Genomic DNA, 22,104 nt, shown 5'->3' on the forward strand with positions numbered 1-22,104 from the left:
TATATACCTTTGAGATTTCCTTCATATATTATGCCACTCAGCTAGCAATTTAGGTGTCGGCAACCTGAGGCAAAAGAAATTCCACCAAAGTAGGTGGAAATTATGTAACGTGAAAGGTGAAAGTAAATTATGTTACCTATTAGGCACTGGTGACATATTGGTGAAATAAACTCTTACCTCCAAACCTCCAAAAGACGTATGAAATGGGACGAAGGGATGAATCGCTTCATTTTCGGTACGTATCTGGAGATCACGAAGATGGAAACGGACAGGACAGCATACAGAGGTAAACTATATCACGCGTTCATTACACAATACCCACATTTAGCACACTTAACAGAACAACGCATTGCAGACCAACGTAGAGTTATCATTAAAAATACACTCCTTACATTAGACACACAGGAACAAATCAGGCACGAAATTGAAGCACTACTCAACACAAATAATGAAATAACACACTCATCGTACAAGATAATACACCCGTTCTAAACAACTCTGAAATACAGACATTTGCAACACCCCAGCAATCGATAGATACAAATAATCACATAAACCAAACACTCACATCCCTTCAAAAAGAATTTGACAATGCATTGTTAGAATTCTCAAACACTGACCCAACACAAAGAGCACGAATACCTAAACAAAGTCACACTACAAAATTACGCACACTTTCAAAAACACTAAATGATCACATTTTACCAAATTACATTAACGATAACACAAGCTTACATCAACTAAATTACAGGAATTATTATAATGATTTTTTTTTGTTTTGTTTTGTCCTGATAGCGTTGGCTATTGTGCCCATCAATAGCTATGTTGGTAAGTATGAATTACATACTATCTCTAGATTTCCAATGTGAGTGTGTGAATTTTTATTTTTATTTATTTATTTATTTTTTTTTTTTTAGGACCCTACATAACTTCACCAGACACAGACACAGACACTAATCGTTACTTGATTTTAATCCGTGCGATTAGTTAACCAGGCTAGACCTGAGTTCTCACAAGAAATACCGACCAGGTTGAAATGACTTGAATATTTCACCATTAAGTTTTTTCGACCTATTGGTCGAAACGACAGATCACCTATTTAGTAGCATTTCACCAAAATAAATATATTTCACTGGAGTAAAATAATGGTGCGAAGGTGCCAGTCTGTTTCACCCTAGGTTTCACCTATAACACAGGTCAACAAAAAAATAATTTTTTTTGCGCATGGGATTTACATAATATATTCTGACTATAATAAGCAAAAATAAATAAAAAGTGCAATTAGACATCGAAAATATTTGCTTTTACAAAAGTTATAGCGATTTGATTGAAAGCTTTCAGGGGCGAAAATTAAAGCTGGAATCTTTGTTTTCCCTCAAATAAATAGAAAAATGGAGGGTGATATTTTCCCGCGGTTACTTAGCAAAGAGGAAAAAAAAATCCTGGAACATTTTTAAGGCAATAGTCCATGGTTTTCCGTTCAGTGTTTCCTTGGAAACCATAGAGCTAAAAATTATGACGAGCTGAGGGGTTTTGGTTTTGCATCATCGGGTATAGAATGTCTCTAAAGATGCACAGGTTACATTCTCATTTAGATTAATTTAAGGATAATATGGGAGCTTATTCGGAACCCTTTCATCAAGACATAATGGAATTTAGGCACGTTACCAAGGCCAGTAAGCTGGAAGCATGATGGAAGATCATATTTGGGGGGTTGATGAGAAAAACTTCAGTTGAACATGACAAAAACAGCAAAACTGTTCCATTTTTAAACATTTAGACTCTAAGACAAACATATTATAAGTGTAGGAACGTTACCTGATAATAAACCATGCTTATGTAAGTAAGATTTTATAGGTATTTTTATTTTTAGGTTTTTTGCATTTTTTTCGCACAAAAACAAATACATAACCTTTTTTTGTTCTAATTCTTATTTGTGGCTATACAAGCAATACAAATAAGGTATATATGTCCCATGCGCAAAAATGCTGTAGACCGGTGTAATCTTTTCACCCAACAGATGCAGTTAAGCCACTCTCAATCAATTTTGGCCAATGTAATAACAGACTCGTTTCACAGTCACAAAATTATAAAAACCGGGAAATTTAAAATCGCATGTCAAATTGTATGACTAAGGACTAAGTTATAAAGTGTTATGTTTTGAATATTGACCTTAAAACACACAACAGTACATAGTTTCAGTTCAGACAGATTATTTTGTTCGTATATAAATGAAGCAAATAGTTGCGTGTGTTACAGGTTTTGAAAATTTGGCCAATTAAAAATGTTCATTTAAATTTGCCGGGAATTTTTTGGGAGGAGTTTTACTGCATCTGTTGGGTGCACAGATAATAGTAGTATCAATGTCGACCTAAACAATAGGTAATAGATATAGGTTGTGAATCCCTGGTAGTCAGAGACTTGCTATAACTGGTACATAGTAGGTTACAATCATAAAATTGTGTTGCTAACAACTGTATTAATCTACCAAAAGAAGTTACATGCGCTCCTAATAGATGTCGATTTAGTGAACGTAGGTGGAGTTTGGTGTTGGACTTACAGTTAATAGGTAGGTTTAGTGAGTTAGGTCGAATTCCCAACATACTTAGTTGCGATTACACGTATTAGGTATACTTAAACAGACCACCAATAAGTACATAATACCGTATTTACATGAATTTGTTACAATTAGGTGTATAAAAAGGTCGAAAATATAGGTGCAAATTAGGGTATTCTACTTATTAGATTAATATAACGAGAAGCCAGACATATTTATTGGGTAGCGTAAGACGGCCGAAATATCAATATACATGTTTTTTAGCACTGATGAATAAATATGTGTTATACAATTAAAATCTAATTACATTTAGGTATGATTAATGATTGTATGTTTGAATAAATAATACTTAAACTGCCAAAAATGTACTAACTATAAAAATGAAAAACGAATAATTATTTTTTTATTATTTTTATAATAGTTATTTCAGAGGGGCTTTGTGTTTTTTGAAGGCAGAAGATATATGTTTGTCATATAAAATGCATTCGCACGAAATATTTCTACATAGAAATCATGAAATTAATCATATTCAATATTTTACATATAATAGGTACCTAATTTGTCTGACATGACGCCAGCCATAAAGTTCATAACAGTATTCTTATTAACTGTAGGTACTAATTCTTTAAAACGAGAGGATAATAATGAAGTATGTTATATGTTCAAAACGACATGTAGAAAATAAGTTATCCGCCACGTCGAATAGAAAATTACCTAATAAGGTGTCTAGACACCTAACACCTATTAGTTAAATCACACCTATTCAACTTATTCCTTACATCGAATCGACGTGTCAAAAAAAGTAGTTTAAATTTGGCAGTTGCGTATTTTGATGCTTAACAAAATACAGTTTTGAAACTGAAAAATTTCGACTACTTTCGGAGATATCCGCAAAAAAACGAAATTTTGTAAAATCGCTCTTATTTTTTACTGAAGTTATTCAAAAACACATTTCGAAATAAATGACACATTATTATAGTCACTTTTGTCCCTCTACAAGATGCAACTTTTAAATTTAAATTTTGTTGTTTCGTCTCCAATCAACCATCATCATTTTTCTTATGGAAGTCATTTATATATTTTTTGTGCCATTTAATAGAGAATTTCTTTCTGATTTCAAAAATGTAAACATCACTACCTTTTAATCAGAAATAGCGCTATTAATTCGTTGAAACGCTAGAAACTACTTACGTACACTACCCAAGACAAAATTTCCTAGACGAAAAGGAAGATGTTTTAACAATATTAAAAAAATTGTGATGTTTACATTTTTGAAATCAGAAGAAAATTCTCTATCAAATGACACAAAAAGTAAACATTACTTCCATAAGAAAAAACCGGAGATGATACGTCGGATTTAAAAGTTAAAACTACTCTAACTACTAAATCTTTTTGAATAACTTCAGTAAAAAATGAAAGCGATTTTGCAAAATTTCGTTTTTTTTGCGGATATCTCTGAAAGTAGTACGAATTTTTTCAGTTTTAAAACTGCATTTTGTTAAGCATCAAAATACGCAACTTTGCCAAATTCCTATACCTACCTATTTCCTACAGTTCGGCGTCAATGTCACTTGACCACTGACGTAACATAATCCCGGGATTTCAGTTTTAAACTTAAAACCCTTGCCATATGGACACACAAAGTTCATTGGTCCAATAGCAACGATTTGGTATGAACTGTAATCGATTGCTACGTTATAATTGAATGCAGCTCGATAGGGATTAAATGGGGCATTTCTGAGTTGTTCACATCGATTCGCGTTTCTCGTCAGTTTCACTTAGTCGTATACATGGTCATTCTTGACGAACGTCAGTTAAAGATATGGAGAACCTTTGAAAATGAAACTACACTGATGAGTCCTTTAAGGGTTTTGGCACATGATGAATTGAACTAAAATATTTTCAAGATGGCGCCACTTCCGCAAATACCTGAAATAGCCATCAACTTTGTTATTTTAAATAGGGAAAGCCCATTTTTTCTACATTTTCGGATTCTACGTCGAATTTCGAGTACAACGATGCCCCATAGTTGACCCCTTGCTCCAAGGGCTTCGCTAATTTTGTAAATAAATTGTGCCAGCATAGTTACATAGCTACAATTTATATTAAGCCACCTCATAGCAAATATAAGATTATTTTCGAATAAATAATAAAATAACTAACTGTGAAATTAAATGAATTCAGATTTCTTCAAGTATGACATAAAACGTTGAAGGTACCACCACAGATTTAGAGTGTTTAAATCTGTGGTACCACGGCGTTATCGCGATTGGCGTATATCCCCCGGGCCGAAGGCCCTCGTGATTAACTCATGACGACCTTGTGCGTTATTTGATTCATCATAACGTAATCATATGCTTTCTTATGTTATGTTCTTTAAACACGTGTTCATTTAAATGAAATGTATTTAAATAAGGTTATGTTTGACAATATGTTTACCAACGTTATTCACTATAAATTAATGGTTTCAGTTGGTACCAAAGGAAAAATAACTTTTTTTTAATTTGGTGGTTAAGTGGCCCAAATACGACGTCGAAACTGTGGCACTAAACATATTTAGAAAAATTAATTACGACAGCGCCTCTCGTGTTTTATTCAAATTAATGTTTTTAATTCTATATTGTGATGAATTTTAGAGGTACACGAAAATGTATGAATCAGAGGGTGATAAATAGTGCGCATTTCAACGCAATCTGTCACTGTCAGCATTTAGAATCAGAGAATGAACGAATGGATTTAAGACAAAATGTTACCTAACGTTGATAAGAATGATAAGCAACCTCCCACATTGTCTACACGCTAATCATTCAAATGCAATCAAATAGGTTGTTGGTACCGCAAACGGATAAGAATGCAATGAGAAATATGCGTAGGATTCCAGTTAGAAAAAAATCAGGAAAAAAACGAACTAACTGTTCACACTAGAACGATTTCTATAATAAAAAACGACAGTTTAGTTTAGTCTTCTATTTTAGGGATTACATCAAAGTGTCACTTTTCTTTTCGTAGGGACATTGAATAATAAATCAGATTTATTATTCAATGGTAGAGATTAAAAGTAACAGTTATCCGTGTAACGTCAAAACCTTTTAGTAATGGTTAATTTACCTAAATATATTTTAATTATTGCATTTATGTGTAGAGTAATTTGTGATAATAGTCACATTATGAAGTAACAACACATATAATGCATTTAATGGAATTGCATAAAGCTCAAACAATTGTGTTTATCTGAAACCGCCAAGAAAATTTAAATTTCAGGGATATTTTGACATTATCTACCTGACTAGTACCATAGAGTAAATATATATTATTTACTCTATGCTAGTACTGTAATATTTTTGCCTGACTCCCATTACAGTCCTAGTACATGCAAAATAACAATTAGTCGTTCATTTAATAAGTTATTCAATCAACGATTGGATAATTATAATGCAGACTATGTGGATATTTTTAAATATTAATATACCTACACAAAGGTTAATGGTTTTTTAATTACTAACAATTAATGGAATATGTGTGGAAGTAATTATTCCTTTAGTTTTGCGCCAGCCATTAAAAGGTGTGTACGCCTTTTTGTACCTCTTTCTTGACTTTGTGGGGAGCGAATATTGCACTACGGCGGCCGCAGCTTCGGCTACATTATAACAACGCATGCTAAAATCACTTTATTTAATTGTCTCCATAGAGATTTCAAAATAAAACAATCAGTGTCATTTTTAATGCAGTTTGCAGTTTATGCTTTGTACTTTTCAACTATACAGTCTTTATAACTAGGTACAAAAGCAGGTATCAGTGAAGAAGAGTACCTACGCGAGACGTTGTTATAATGTAGCCGAAGCTGCGGCCGCCGTAGTGCAATATTCGCTCCCCACAAAGTCAAGAAAGAGGTACAAAAAGGCGTACACACCTTTTAATGGCTGGCGCAAAACTAAAGGAATAATTACTTCCACACATATTCCATTAATTGTTAGTAATTAAAAAACCATTACCCTTTGTGTAGGTATATTAATATTTAAAAATATCCACATAGTCTGCATTATAATTATCCAATCGTTGATTGAATAACTTATTAAATGAACGACTAATTGTTATTTTGCATGTACTAGGACTGTAATGGGAGTCAGGCAAAAATATTACAGTACTAGTCAGGTAAAGATCTACTTTCTAATGCCAAAATAGCCATGAAATTTAGATTTTCTTGACGGTTTCAGGACTTGGAGGCATTAAAGAGATACTCGGACGCTGCGCGTCCTCGTACTTTTCAATAAGCCTCCGCGTCATAACGACCACTATGAAGACTTTTATGTAAATAACTATTAATCAATTTTTTGGTGATGTAATTGTGTGCTTGTATACCTTCGGGAATACAGAACATCAAATGATAGCTTAAAGCTTTAATATATTTTAAAAAGGAATCGTATCCTGAATTACTGTTTTCTAAATGTGCTTCCAATTTCGCGTTTAAAATTGTAGCGTCTTTTACTGTAGAGATTATTGTTTTTAACAGTTTACAATCCATTGAAACTGACTTTTGTTGTTTTTAGCATTGGAAATGCTTATGTTTTTTGTTTGGTTTATGGATATGAAGTTACCAGTTTCGTCAAGTGGAAAAGAAGACAGTGGTGTCGCGTCAAGTGTTGATTGTATCACACTCGGCCTCAATCGGTAGATTAAAGTAAAGTCGCGAATACTGTCGATACGGTACTTACTTAACAGTGCGAATACGTAAGGGTTTTGTTAATTCGAATCTAAAATTCTTGCCCGTGATACGCATGTTACGACGCTTAAGTGAATAAGGGTTATTTGTGTTTTACATATGGTGTTATAACAACATTTAAAAGTCTCTTGGAATACACTCAAAATCTATGCAAGACGAATCAAGTCCTTAGTGAAATTCTCCAAAATATGTGCATTTTCCCTTCACATTTTCTTATATAATTTGGCACGTGATGAGCAGGTATTCAGGTTAACTTCTTATCGTTAGTGATTTAAATTACATTTCGCAAACTGTTTTAGCTCCAACATTCAATTTTCAATGCGGTATTTAATTAAATTGATCTCTGGAATGCTGCTTCTAAAATGGACAGCGTTTCATTATTTACCGCACAAAGTTATCTTAGAGTTTGTGTTTAATTGTGAAATAAGGGGTGGTTAGTTTGATGAGGTTATCATGCCCTTTGTACCAGTATACGGGTATGATTTGGAAAGACATTACTTTTTGTCTACTATATCAAATGAAAATTATACATCTACCCCAATGTACCACATTATCGCAAGTAGTATGGGATAATTGCCTGTGGCGCTCTAGAATTTGATGTTGTCGACGGTCTAAACGTTGTAATGACAAATTCTCTCGTCAGCGTGTTCGACGTGCCAACTATTTATCTGTAACAGTAATGAAATGTTGAAAAGATTCTTTTTATATTTTTTATTTTCAAACGCATTGTATACTTGCATTAAAGGAATATTAGGAATCACTAGAGTATTGTGCAAAAAGTTCTTTTTTGAACTAGTACGAAAATCTAATAAATGTGATTTCATGTCAACCAAAGGTGATCTGACAGGGAACAATTGGTCAACAACCTACATTTCTGTTGTTCAAATGAACAACTGATAAGGGATTTTTTATATTCTTTCTAAACCGTATAGAAATTCAACAAAACCAAGAAAATCAAGCTATTTCGACAACTATTTGCGATTCGAGATAGGCATAAGCACAGATCTGTGGTATAAGACAATATTAACGAAAGATGATTGAATAAGTTAAAGAATGATACATAAATATTGCTGTGTGAACCACTTGCTCACCCAATATGACCCAAACAAAAATATTGAAGTGCCACTTCAAGGGCTAACAATGTATGAGACTATCTCCCCGCTATTCGTCACTGAAAGTGACTTCAATAAAGCCACCCAAAATAGATTTACAAGCAAAATTTCTTGTATTTATTTTTACAAACAATTTTTAAATCGTACCCTTAGCTTGACTAGGAGCTCGTTAATAATAATAAAATTGTACTAAATGGTTCCCAAATTGTTGTGAATAACTGTTACGGTTCAGATCTTTTAGCCATTTGCCGATTATTTTGCAGTGCAGAGTGTGCAGAAGATTAATGTTCAATTTCGTTTTGTGTATAAGTACACTAACTTAACATATTTGAACATTTAAATTAAGTCTCCTGTTGAGATTCTTGAAAGAAACAGGTGCATAACTAAAGGCTTAGCTTACAGTGTCTTAGAAGTTACAAAATTAGTACATTGACTTTTTTCACATGTCGTGTATGTCGACAAATTATTTAAACATTTATTGAAATTATTAACAACTCGAAAATTACATGACATTTGAAAAACAATTAACTATATCTCTCTATCCGAAAAACATTGACGGTGATACTGTTGCCGCCCAATCTTAAATAATACGATGCTTTTTATGTATTTATTTATACTAAAATATCTCGTAACATCTTCACCATTCTTAACTTATTAATACAAAACCATTGAACTATATATTCTACATTCATTGTGGTCGCATTCGCCCATCCCACGCAATGCGCGGCTATGTTCACACTTTAGCGTATATCTTAACACCCCACCTCGCTAAAGTTATCACGAAGTCCTAAACAATGCTTTAATTTTGAAAAAGTAGCTTGTGGCAATCCTTTCGTGAGAATATCTGCCTCTTGTTTAGATGACTCAATATACACAACTTCAATTTGCTGCTTTTTCAAAAGTTCACATACAAATTTATACTTAATATCTATATGCTTAACTCTACGATTATTACTTGGGTTTCTAATTAAAAATATACATCCCTGATTATCTTCATAGTAAGTAGTCAACCGTATATTGTAATCAAAATCTAGTAATAATTTATTTAACCATATTCCCTCACAAACTGCACTACACAATGCAACTAATTCTGCTTCAGAAGTAGAAAGTGTTATACAATTCTGCTTCTTAGTTGCCCAATGAATCAAATTCCCACCTAGTTTGAATAAAAACCCGGTTACTGATTTACGATCGTTTATGTCGTTTCCCCAATCGGCATCGACAAAGCAATTTAAACTTATATTTGTTTCTCTCACAAATTCTATTTCAATATGCTTATTTTTCTTTAAATACCTTAAAATTTTCTTTAAATATGTCCACATTTCGTCTGTTGCTCTATCTTGGTACTTGCTTAAATAATTCACTGCAAAACTAATATCTGGACGTGTAGCCAACGATAAATACATCAAGCAACCAATTAATTCTCTAAAAGGTTTATTTGTTAATGTGTCATTTTTGGAAATATCTAATTTTAATTTTGGTTCAATTGGTACATCAGAACCCTTACAATCTCTCATGTTAAACTTGTTTAAAATTTTCTCTACATACTTGGCCTGATTCAATTTCAACACACCTAATTCAAAATTATATGTTATATCAATCCCTAAAAAATGATTTAGATTTCCCCTATCTGTCATTTCAAATTCTTCCCCCAACTTGTTTACAACACCATTAATCTCTTGTACACTTGGTCCCGCAATTAAAATGTCATCAACATATAACAATAAAAATAATTTTCCAAATTTTAAATCCATAATGTAAAAACAATAGTCATTTTCAGATCTCTTAAAACCTATTTTAATTATGTAATCGTTTATTTTATCATTCCAACATTTCGCAGATTGTCGTAACCCATATAAAGATTTATTTAACTTGAGCACCTTTCCATTATTAAGATTTGACCCTTCAGGTGGATAAATGTAAACTGGGTGGTCTAATTTTGCATTAAGAAAAGCTGTTTTAACGTCTAACTGTCTAAAGTAATATCCAAGCTGATTTCCGACACTTAATAGCACTCTAATTGTTGTCATTCTAGCTACAGGAGAATATACGTCTTCATAATTAAATGTTTCTTTTTGCGCAAACCCTTTTACAACTAACCTGGCTTTATATTTTCCTTCATTATTTCCTTCACCATCTTTTAAACTGTATACCCATTTTGTGTTTAATATTTGTGAATTGCTAGGTTTGTTAACCACTTCCCATGTAGAATTTTTATGTATTGAGTGTAATTCTCTTTTCATAGCCTTTTCCCATAATTCTTTATCTGGCCTATTTTGTAGATCATTAAAATTTTGCGGTACATTATTTACAAAAGCTAAAGCATTATATGCCATGTACATTTCATATTCGTTATACCGAGATGGTAGTTTTGTTTGCCTTTTGCCCTCTCTCAAATCTCTTTCCCCATTTTCAATTATATCATCATTTTCAAATTCATATTCATTATCATTTTCCCCTAATTCATTATTTGTAATACTATCAACGTTCTGGCATTCTGGTTTATCTAATTTAAAACTTATCTCGTACAAATGATTTCTTTTCCCTATACCTATAACATTATTATTGTTTATAAACTTTACTAATCCATTCATAAACACTACTTGTATACCTGACATCTCTAATTTCTTTACAGACAACAAATTTCTTTTCAAGTTTGGAACATATAAAACATTTTGTATTTTACAACTTATCCTATTATTTCCTACACAACTTACAACCTCAATATTGCCCACACCTGTGGCAAGCATGTAGCTTTCATTTTTGGCTACTGCAATTTTTATAGGGTTATCCAATTTTACAAAATGTGAAAAAATGTTATTGTTATTTACTAAATGGTCTGTACATCCGGAGTCTATAAAAAATGTTAAATCATCATCGTCCTTTACACAAAACTCATCGCCCGTCATAAAACAAATTTTACTTACTTGTTCACTCACTTCACTCACGTGTTGGTTTACTGGTTCTTGCTGCGTGTAATTACTATAGTTGTGGTATCTGCTTCTTCCATATCCTTGTCCGCCACCGCCACGACCTCTAAAGCCTCGTGTGGACTGGAAACCCCTTTTGGCAGTTGCATTTTCCATTCCTCTGCCTCGTACACTCCTTTCTTGATCTTGCTTGTATTCCCCTGGTCTGTAATTTCCTGATGTGCTGTTATTACTGCCTTGTCCATTGTGACGTAAATTGATTCTGCACTCCCGTTTAAAATGGCCCTGCCTTCCGCATCGGTAACATCCTGTGTTTGCACTAAATGCCGTTTGATCTGTAACTGGTCCAATATTTTTCTTCGATAGCTGTCGCTTCTCCTCCTCAGATAATAGCCTCTTCTTTACATCCTCGTATGTTAATGATCCCGGTTCCATATTCTCAATAACGGTCACAACAGTTTCATACGATTTTGGTAACGCTAGCAGTAGATTACATATAACATCCTTTTCGTCCATATTCACCTTCGAAGCTTTTAGCTGCCTAAGTACATCTTCAAACTCTAAAATGAATGCTGCCAGTGGTTCGCCTTCCTTTAACTTCATTGATAACATCTTTCTCTTCAAAAATAATTGCCCTGTTAACCCTTTCTTCTCAAATTTATTTTCCAGTACCGTCCACATCGAAAATGCATCCGACTTATCCCGCAAACATTCCAAAAGGTCATCGACAACACATTGAACAATAAGTGACCTAGCTTTGCTGTCATTTTTCTTAAATTTCTTCGCACCTTCCTCATTCAATTTCGTCACATCAGTTTGTTTTTCTATACAGTCAATCACCCCGTTTTCATCCAGTATCATCTGCATCCGGAATTTCCAATTAAAGTAATTGTCTCCCGTCAACTGGTCAATATTATAAAACTTTTCCCTTTTTGCCATGACGTTTCCCTTTTGTTCCGTTTCCTACAAGATTCTAAAAATTGTAACCTTAAAAGTACCTCGTGCTCCTGGACGAAAACATCTGTCGTTCTTCTTATATAACTGTGGACTGGTCTGTGCCCATAACCTCTTAAATAATACGATGCTTTTTATGTATTTATTTATACTAAAATATCTCGTAACATCTTCACCATTCTTAACTTATTAATACAAAACCATTGAACTATATATTCTACATTCATTGTGGTCGCATTCGCCCATCCCACGCAATGCGCGGCTATGTTCACACTTTAGCGTATATCTTAACACCCAATTCAAGTATGAAAACGCCACATCACATGTGTGTGAACTGTAGCAACAATACCAAGAACCAATATAGAGCCTGTGTCCTACTACTGATGAGATGGGTATGCGCTAAAGCGCTCTCGCCCAAAGATCTGCCTTTAGCACTCGCATCGAAACGCTCAAAGCAAGCGTTACCGCTGACAAAATCTGTGCAAAGATTGGCGATAAGATAAGTGGCATGTATGTTAACATAAACATTATCCTCTATCTATTGTAGGTATGAATGAATTTTGCATAAGTACTTTTCTAATTTTCTAAAAGCTGTACCTCTTGTTTTGATAACCACGATAGGTTTGTCTTCAGTGGGTAGTTTGCATAATGTAAATAAGTATGTTTTTAATCAACCACACTTGATAAGACAAATGTGGTTGATTAGACACAAAAATTATTTGCTTCCGTGCATTGTTTCCTGCTTGTTAATTTAAGGTTTTTACATACATGAGAAACAATGTTAACGTATTTTTGTAAGAGTTTTTAAAATGTTCTGTGCTTCATCCCCTTGGATCTACTTCTGCGATTTGAAATTATTCGCTGGGTTTCGACAAGATCAGTAACTTACCGTATACAGGCTGTTTCACCAAGGGCGGACCGAGGCCTCGGGGGGCCCTGGGCTAATATTTGTAGGGGGCCCTCTACTTAATGAATTTCGGGTTATCGAAAAACATCTTCATTTCTATTTCTATTAGGTATTTCTTCAGGAAATTATTATTAAAATTACAGGTCTAAGGGAAACGCACTAAGTATAAATACAATGAAAAATATTGAAAAACGGTAGGTTTCAAATTTCAAAAAGCTCAGATTACACAGAAACAGTGAAGCTCGATCTGTACACAGCGGCAGACGAAAAACCACTGACCTATTTTTAGAACTAGACCTGTGAGAATCAAGAGTAACTTTCAACACGTTACCCCGGTTACCCGGTTCCTTGGGGTGAGTAAGGGTGAGAATATTGCCTGCACGGTGGCTACATGAAAATAGAATAATAGAGTTTTCAAGTGTTTTAGAGGAATTTTTTTAAAGAAATTTCCCTTATGTGATGGTTTTGTCCGTTCGTCTGTACCTCATCTAACTCGAAAAGAAACAGCGCAAATCTTCTTCAATCAACTCCTACGAGTTCAAGGATCAGTGCAGCATTATAAGTTGCGTTTCCGAATGCGAGTATCAAAAAATTCCTCTACTGAAAACGTATGCTTCGTATCTTGTTTTTCTTTTGGACCTCGGATTGCACGGAACGTCTGATTACTGCAACCTTACTGTAATTATGAAATAGGTACCTATATCATAAAAAGAAACTCTAGCGTAGATGACATGACATGCTCTAAGTTTCGCCTCGTGACTATGTACCTGTTACATTTACATCTTATTGGACTTATTGTTTTTATTAATCCCTATTGTAGTGGTCGGCATGGGGCTCCCGCGCTCGCTGCAGCCCTTAAAGCCCCTGCCTAAATCCGCCCCTGTGTTTCACGCAAACCGTTACCTAAAAATATGTAGACTTCCATCAATAATTTAAATCTGAATATGTGCATACTAACATAATTTTTCACAATCGTTTCACTTCCGGTTTTACTGGATGTGGATAGCAACTTTCTTATTTTAAATAGAACACCATATATTTTATTGTATTTTCGAAATGTACATGGAAATCTACGTCGTTTGATACCACATTTTCCCATACCTAGCATCAAAGGTTTTCATTTTCACGTTATTCAAGATTTTTCAAAATCTTTGACTCCGTTGACTTGAATTTCAAAGTCTTCCAAAATCAACAATACTGACGTGATGCTATATACATGCGAATGATTTAAATTTTAATCGCCTTTCTACAGAGTGTTTTAAAATTAATGGTCAAGTTTAACAACTTCGAACTTTAAAAAGTTGATTTTTTTTTCAAATAAAACCTGCTTTATTTTTTGTACTTTCAAATGTGGAGCAAAATTCTACATCGATCAATTATTACATACCTACCTGTTATGGTTTTCGTTTTATTTTAGGTTTTCTAAAATTGTGACCGTTGTGTGAATAATTTTCTTAGGAGGCCTTGAAATAAACCCATTAGTATAATATGTCATTGTACCATCCTTGGAAACATTACCTGGGAAAAACTACTGGTTTCAACTTGACGGAGCACCAGCTCATTCTACCCATGATGCTTATTTCTATGATCATTTTTGGAGACAGGTAGATCTCCAAATGTAACGGCACTGGATTTTTATGTGTGGGATCTTATAAAAAACAAAGTTACACTAGTTGTGTCTTGTGAAGAACTGGAAGTTGAGGTGAGAAGAGCTTTTGATGAAATGGAGTAACAGGGACTACCAACGGAGTTACTGAGAGGATGCCATTATGTATAAAAAAAATACAAAACCCCAATTGATGTTTGTTTTTAGCGCATTTCCACAAAAATAAAAAACAAGTTAAAAAGTAATCGTAAACGATTTACAAAAAGCGCATTTCCACTTGCATTCATTTCCCATTTGTAAGATGCAACTTCTGTTAAAATCGTAAAAATCCGGCCACAAATATGAAAGACAGCGTTCACATGTGCAATCCATTTTTGACGTGTTACATCAAATTTCAGTTTATAAGAAGAATTTCATTTCAATGCTTTCATAAATAAGAAAGTTGGCACTGCGCATGCGCAAAAACAAATTTTGAAACTGGCGTTAGATCTTCCTTTATTCCAATCACCTATGTACCAAATTTCATTGAAATGCTTCCATAAATTAAAAAGTTGGCACTGCGCATGCGCAAAATCAAATGCCTATTCCGTCCGTCCGCTAGTTCGTTGAGACGCTACTAGTTCTTTATCTTAAGAGCTATTGTTCTACTTTTTTCGCTATTTGGTTCGTTATGGTGTCGAGGCTTGCACCAAGGAAGGAATTTTTTCTGCGTTTATTGCTAAAAAAGTTATTGTAAAAAACCAACAAACCGTTTTTTACATGTTTTTGTATTTTTTGTATTTGTATTTTGTATTGCTGTCTGTCGTCTGTCTGTTGATCTGTCCGTCTGTTCCTTTGTTTGTCTGTCCCTCTATCTGTCCGTGTGAACGATAACTTCGGTTAGAAATGTCCGATCGCTTTGACATCTCCGTTAGTTATGAACTGAATTGCATGAAATTCAATATGGGCATAGCTTTAGCCATATAATACGCAATGCCAAAAGTTGAGTCGAATCGATTCAAAATTCACAGTGCCCTTTTCGCATCTCGACCATTTATAAACCGAATTGCAAACTTTTTTATTTATAAAAGTATTTGAATGAAATTTGATACATAGGCACTTGGAATAAATGAAAATCTAACGCCAATTTCAAAAATTGGTTTCGCGCATGCGCAGTGCCAACTTTTTTATTTATGGAAAAATTTTAACGAAATTTGATACATAGGCACTTGGAATAAAGGAAAATCAAACGCCAGTTTCAAATTTGGTATTGCGCATGCGCAGTGTCAACTTTTTTATTTATGGAAGCACTTAAATGAAATTTGATACATAGGTGCTTGGAACAAAGGAAAATCTAACGTTAGTTTCAAAATTTAGATTTGCGCATGCGCAGTTCCAACTTTCTTACTTAGAAAAGTATTGAAATGAAATTCCTCATATAAACTGAAATTAAAGTAACACGTCAAACATGGATTGCACATGTGCAACGCTATCTTTCATATTTGTGGCCGGATTTTTACGATTTTAACAGAAGTTGCATCTTACAAATGGGAAATGAATTCAAGTGGAAATGCGCTTTTTGTAAATCGTTTACGATTACTTTTTAACTTGTTTAAATCAGTTTTTCCAAACACGTGTTTTTGTCGTATTTATGTTCGCAATGTGCGTGTTCTTTGACATTTGTTGACATCAAACCAAACGAACTTATCATCGGCCCTAACCATACCCAACTACTACGAGAACAGTTAATGAAAGCACGTTGTTCAATCTCGAGGAGATTGAGAAGATTTTTGAGGTTTATCCTAGTTCTCATTAAATTAAATATCTTGCCTAAGCAATTTTATTACACTTAATTTGCATTTTCTTGCCTACACCTGTTTTATATTCAATTCATAATAATACGTTTGGTAACACTACTAAATGTATACTAATCTAATTTCTACATATTGCCTAATAGTGCAGTCAAATTAGCTTCAAAAGTGGTCTAAACTGGATGCTGTCACTTCACTCAACGAGACCAAGTGTATTTATTCTATGTAAAAAAAATCCGCTGAATCCGAAAATCATAGTCCCCCGGCCGGAAACTCCCGGAACCTTAGACAAGAAAAGAATATGGACGCATAATTCGCAAGCGATAGTGTTACCACCTGCCACATAATGATATTGGCCAGTGGCGTAGGATCCCCAATGCGAATAGTAGCAGAAGTACCTAAAAACAAACTACTTTTAACTATAATAATAAAACACGTTGAACATACGAATGAAATTTGTGCGTTGAACTATTTATTAATCAGACACGGGTATAAGAGAAACTTCCTCTTTTTTTTTTCGGGAATGCCTTTCAAACTAACTGTCTCTTCAGCTAAAGATTGTAATAAAATATGAATCTTCATTGTTTTCTGTTCGATTTTTCAAATAATAGTATATTAAAGTACAAGTGTCATTTGACGAAGATTGTCGCACGAGGTAGTTTGCCGCATAAGCCGCGTAGCGGCGAATGCGGCAAAAGCCGAGTGCGACAAGTAGACAAATGACACGTGTGCTTTATACTATTTTTTCTATTTCGACTTTTATTTTAAATAATAAATTATACAAATTATAAATATTGCCTTTAGGCGTTGTTAGGTAATTTTAAACTATCATTCACTGTATGTTGGTAATAGACACAATTCATTTATTTTCACGTTGGCTAACCTGATTCCTGTATTTTCAAACTTCAAACTTTTAATTATTTGGTCATAATTCCATTTTGCGGCAGTTATGAATTATGATGAATACGGATGACAAACACGTCTCTTGTACCCCACCAGAGATCCAAGAGATTGCCAATGAAGCGACGTTAAATTTACTGCCTGTAAAATCGAAAGTAAAGTACGAGGAGTACAAAATTTTTGAAAACTGGCTGGCCGAGAAGGGAGTTCAAAAAGTAAGCAAGAATGTACTGGCGGCATATTTTACTACGCTAAGTAAAAATAAAAAAAGTTCTACCCTTGGAGTATATATTCAAAATTAATCGGAATTAATACAATCGGTCAAGTTCCTCGTACGTTATTTACACTTTACAGGTTATGTTTAGTTTTGATTTGACGGATACCGTTGACAGCAAAAAAGCGAGGGGTACCAATCCAACAAAATAAAAAAATAATGCGTTTCTATTTCTTTCGGCATCATTTCTGTCTAGAAACGCACGCAAACTGGGCCAATCAAGTACGGTTTCGGTATTGTTTCCACATCGAAATAGAAAAAAGCTGTTTCCGTACCAATTTTCACTTTGAAAAACGCGGAGTGCTAATGATTACGCCTATGGAGTTTATTGAATAATTCCGTCCTTGAAGACGTTTGTTATCAAAATTTTAATGCATGGGATTGGTTCTGTTGTGGGAAATTACGTGTAATCGTTCATTAAGCTATGAATTTTAACATATTAAAAGAAGAATGTTCAGGGAAAAAGCTTTACGATGAAAAATAGGAAAATACGTAGTAACGGCATTAGGCACATTTTCAATATTTACGTCTGAAATGAAATTCCTGGTTCCTCCTTCTCAATCCGGTTTTTGCATCCACAATCTGCACAATTCCCCATAATTTTAAGTTGTTTTTTTTGTGTATTTCCAGTCAATTTAAGCGCAAAAACTCTTAAAAAACGATGTTACTTAAATGACATATGTGCCACATATAAAATGGCAGACTTGTTTAAAAAGGTAACACGATTAATACACGGGCTGTACGGTATACGCGGTATCCATACTCTTTCCTAATCTAAGCCCGGAACATATAAAATAAACAAAAAACAATAAAAAAAATGGCAAAATGTCGTTTCTGTTCGCATTTGACTTCAATATTGCTCTGAGGGAAAAAATGAATAGAAACGTTGAGTGAAATGATAACATCCAGCCCAAAACGTAATTTGACTGAACTATAATAATATTGAACTACTACATTCTCATTCGCTTCCGACTATTTGCAATAATAAAAGGCTCTTCTTTAAATGGAAATTACATAGAGAATCCTGCCATCTGGTTTGAGTTGCTATAACCTTTTTTGTTAATAAAAGGAGCCATATCTATCTCTGCATTTTTTATATGAATGCATATAAATTGATTTCTGTGGGAACATAAGTATACAGAAAATGTGACAAAAAAAGTGGACACATCTGTAGGTATATTATGCAGAAAGGCAATTTAAAACGGCTGTATAAGCAGTTTCTAAGTGAAAACTTTTGATTAGATTTACATACATACAACTTACTAAAGCGGTGACACGTTTTCGTGGACCACTTGCACATCCGCAACTGATAGCAGCTTGGGATACGAAATATTTATTTCAGCAAATTCTCCCTTTGCGCACATATTAGAGTGTAATTTAAAATTATTTTTTGTTTCAGATTTGGCAAGAATGAGTGTAAACGTGTCGTATCCAGAAAACGGTTGCAAGTACACGTGTCCCATTAGAAAATACACCAAAACTCTTAACAGGACGTAAACTGAAGTTTCCATAGTCTATCGTTTAGGAATGACTTTCTGGAACACAAGCATCACCATTCTAAATGACACGATTACGAACTCCACCTTATACACTACTGAAATCACAAATGTGACCGGTGGAGAAAGCTTACTTTATCCTGTATCTTTAGTGATACCAATAACTGTAATTTATGTTGTAATATTTTTTACGGGCATAATTGGAAACGTGAGTACATGTATCGTCATAGCGCGAAGCAAGTCGTTACATACCGCAACGAACTATTACTTATTTAGTTTGGCAATTTCCGACCTTCTCCTGCTAGTTTCAGGACTGCCTCCAGAAATGTACAGACTATGGTCGCCAGAAACGTATGTGTTCGGAGGAGCGTTCTGTATACTTCAGGGATTCGCTGCAGAAACCTCGGCGAACGCGACAGTATTAACAATAACCGCATTTACGGTAGAGCGATATCTGGCTATATGCCATCCGTTTCTATCCCATACAATGTCTAAGTTATCTAGAGCAATCAAATATGTAATTGCAATTTGGGTAATTGCATTGTGCCTTGCTGCCCCTCAAGCAATGCAATTCGGAGTGGAATATGACAAGTCTGATGATGGAGTTGAACGTAGCAGATGCACGGTGGTCTCAACCGAGTTTTACTTTCAACATGCGTTTGAAATATCGACGTTTGTGTTTTTTGTCGGACCAATGACTTTAATAACAGTTTTGTACATTTTAATCGGTATTAAGTTACGTAACGCAAGAACGTTGTCGATACAAAGGAGTGAAACGTCGTGTAATGGTAATGGTCACGCTTCAGTTATTCCAAGAGTACCTCGAAACACCGCTGCGCAGCAACGGGTCATTAAGATGTTGGGTAAGTAAAGCATGATTTGATTTAATTGTTACTGGAATGTCAAAGTTCTTTATGATGTAAAAGCTTTTGATGCAGATAGTTACCTTTACGTATAAATTTTAAGGAATAGTCAGTGCACTTCCACCGTCCGTCTTCACGTGAGTAGGTATGTTGCACTAAAACTTGCATAGAAAATATGCTAATTAGAACACGTCAAACCCTTATCGAAAGTTTTCATCAAATTTCAGGGATTCATTTGCTCGTGTTATTTTTGTATACCTGCAAAGTACACTGTTATATAGCCAACAAACAGTTCCTTGTTCTATACAGGGTGTAAAAAAGTTTGCTGCCAAACTGAAACCCTGGATAGTAGGCAACCAGCTGAGCAGAAAATACTTAATAACTGCTTGTCTAATCAGTACCGTTACGGAACTATGAACCCCTAAAGACGACCAATGAGCGCGCCGTATTACGAATACCGCAACACAGGGATGCCGATGCGATATGTAACCGACTCTTGCTGCGTTAGGCGCAGGGTTCGATTCTCGCCTCGGGCATTTTTTTTAAATAATTTTTATTTGTGGCCCTGAAAAGGGCCGTTTTTTTCCCGCTTTTTTTAAACCAAGTGCTCAAAGTGACCACCTTGAACGTCAATGTACAGATGGGTGCGTCGGATTAGACTATTTCGGACTTTCGCGAAAATCCCTGGATTAAAATCCCTGGATTTTCTCGAAGTTCTCGCGCGGCATCGAAAATTCTGTCTTGGAGATCTTCTCGGGTTTCTACGGGGGTTGCGTAGATTTTGTCTTTTAAGAAACCCCACAAAAAGAAATCGCACGGTGTCCAGTCAGGAGATCTTGCTGGCCAATGAACGGGTCCACCCCTACCAATCCAGCGTTCCCCGAAGGTTGCCGTTAGATGGTTTCGGGCACCGAATGAAAAATGTGCAGGAGCACCGTCATGCTGAAACCACATCCTAGCTCGTGTGGCTAGTGGCACATCTTCCATCAAAACTGGTAGGGTGTTTTGCAGGAAGTGCAGGTAAGCTGCGCCATTGAGACGTGGGGGTAAAACCCACGGTCCAATGAGATGGTCACCAATAATACCTGCCCAAATGTTGATTGAAAATTTGTGTTGGCTTGAATCAACATGCGTGGCATGCGGATTGTTCTCACTCCAAACATGGTTGTTGTGTACGTTGAAGTATCCTCGTCGGTATGCATTAGCAGAGATGCAAAGTCGGGCTCGGCCTGGCACTGCTGCAAAAGCCATTGACATGCCTCTACTCGAGGTGCGTAGTCATTATGAGAGAGGCCTTGAACCTTTTGTAAGTGAAATGGGTGCATTCCTTCGTCGTTCAAAACCTGCCAGACGCTCATGTTTGAACAATCCAATTCGTGGGCTATTGCGCGAGTACTGGTTGACGGGTTCTCTTCAATCCTATTTAAAACAGCTTCTTCAAATTCCACTGTTCGTCGAGTCCGTGGACGGCCAGTTACATCAGGATTGCGTGCCATGCTCACCTAAATTTCGATGGATGTTGACAAATTGCGCGCGGTTAGGCTGGACACGGTTAGGATATCGTTCGGCATAATGACGAACTGCCTCTCGCGCATTACCGTCAGCTAAGCCGTAAATAAAGTGCATATCTCGTCGCTCCACAAAGTCGAATCGATTAGCCATGGTTAGATTAATTAAAGGTAAATAAAACTTCACAAAAAATATCCAAGAAGACGATACTCTGAACACAGGCTTCAGATAACTAACCAGCGCGTTGACTGACAGTTCACAATCTGTCACTCCCCACCGTTCACCTAACGCAGCAAGAGTCGGTTACATATCGCATCGGCATCCCTGTGTTGTGGTATTCGTAATACGGCGCGCTCATTGGTCGTCTTTAGGGGTTCATAGTTCCGTAACGGTACTGATTAGACAAGCAGTTATTAAGTATTTTCTGCTCAGCTGGTTGCCTACTATCCAGGGTTTCAGTTTGACAGCATACTTTTTTTACACCCT

The 22,104-nt window shown here is 35.2% G+C and overlaps 1 protein-coding gene across 4 annotated transcripts in view; it reads left to right on the top strand.

Moving 5' to 3' along the window:
• Positions 1 to 22,104, top strand: part of LOC116166683 (pyrokinin-1 receptor-like) — a 141,450-nt gene that overhangs the window by 74,687 nt on the left and 44,659 nt on the right. For 3 of the 4 annotated variants that reach the window (XM_031481728.1, XM_031481730.1, XM_031481731.1), the window contains exon 2: positions 19,150 to 20,109. In XM_031481728.1, coding sequence (XP_031337588.1) covers positions 19,278 to 20,109 — 832 coding nt within the window. In that variant the 5' untranslated portion in view covers positions 19,150 to 19,277. Of the gene's footprint in view, positions 1 to 5,077; positions 5,196 to 19,149; positions 20,110 to 22,104 lie in introns of those variants that run through there. The other variant, XM_031481729.1, reaches the window with a different exon arrangement.

Source organism: Photinus pyralis, unplaced genomic scaffold, assembly GCF_008802855.1.
Source record: "Photinus pyralis isolate 1611_PpyrPB1 unplaced genomic scaffold, Ppyr1.3 Ppyr1.4_LG3b, whole genome shotgun sequence".
In the NCBI taxonomy this organism is placed as follows: Eukaryota; Metazoa; Arthropoda; class Insecta; order Coleoptera; family Lampyridae; genus Photinus; species Photinus pyralis.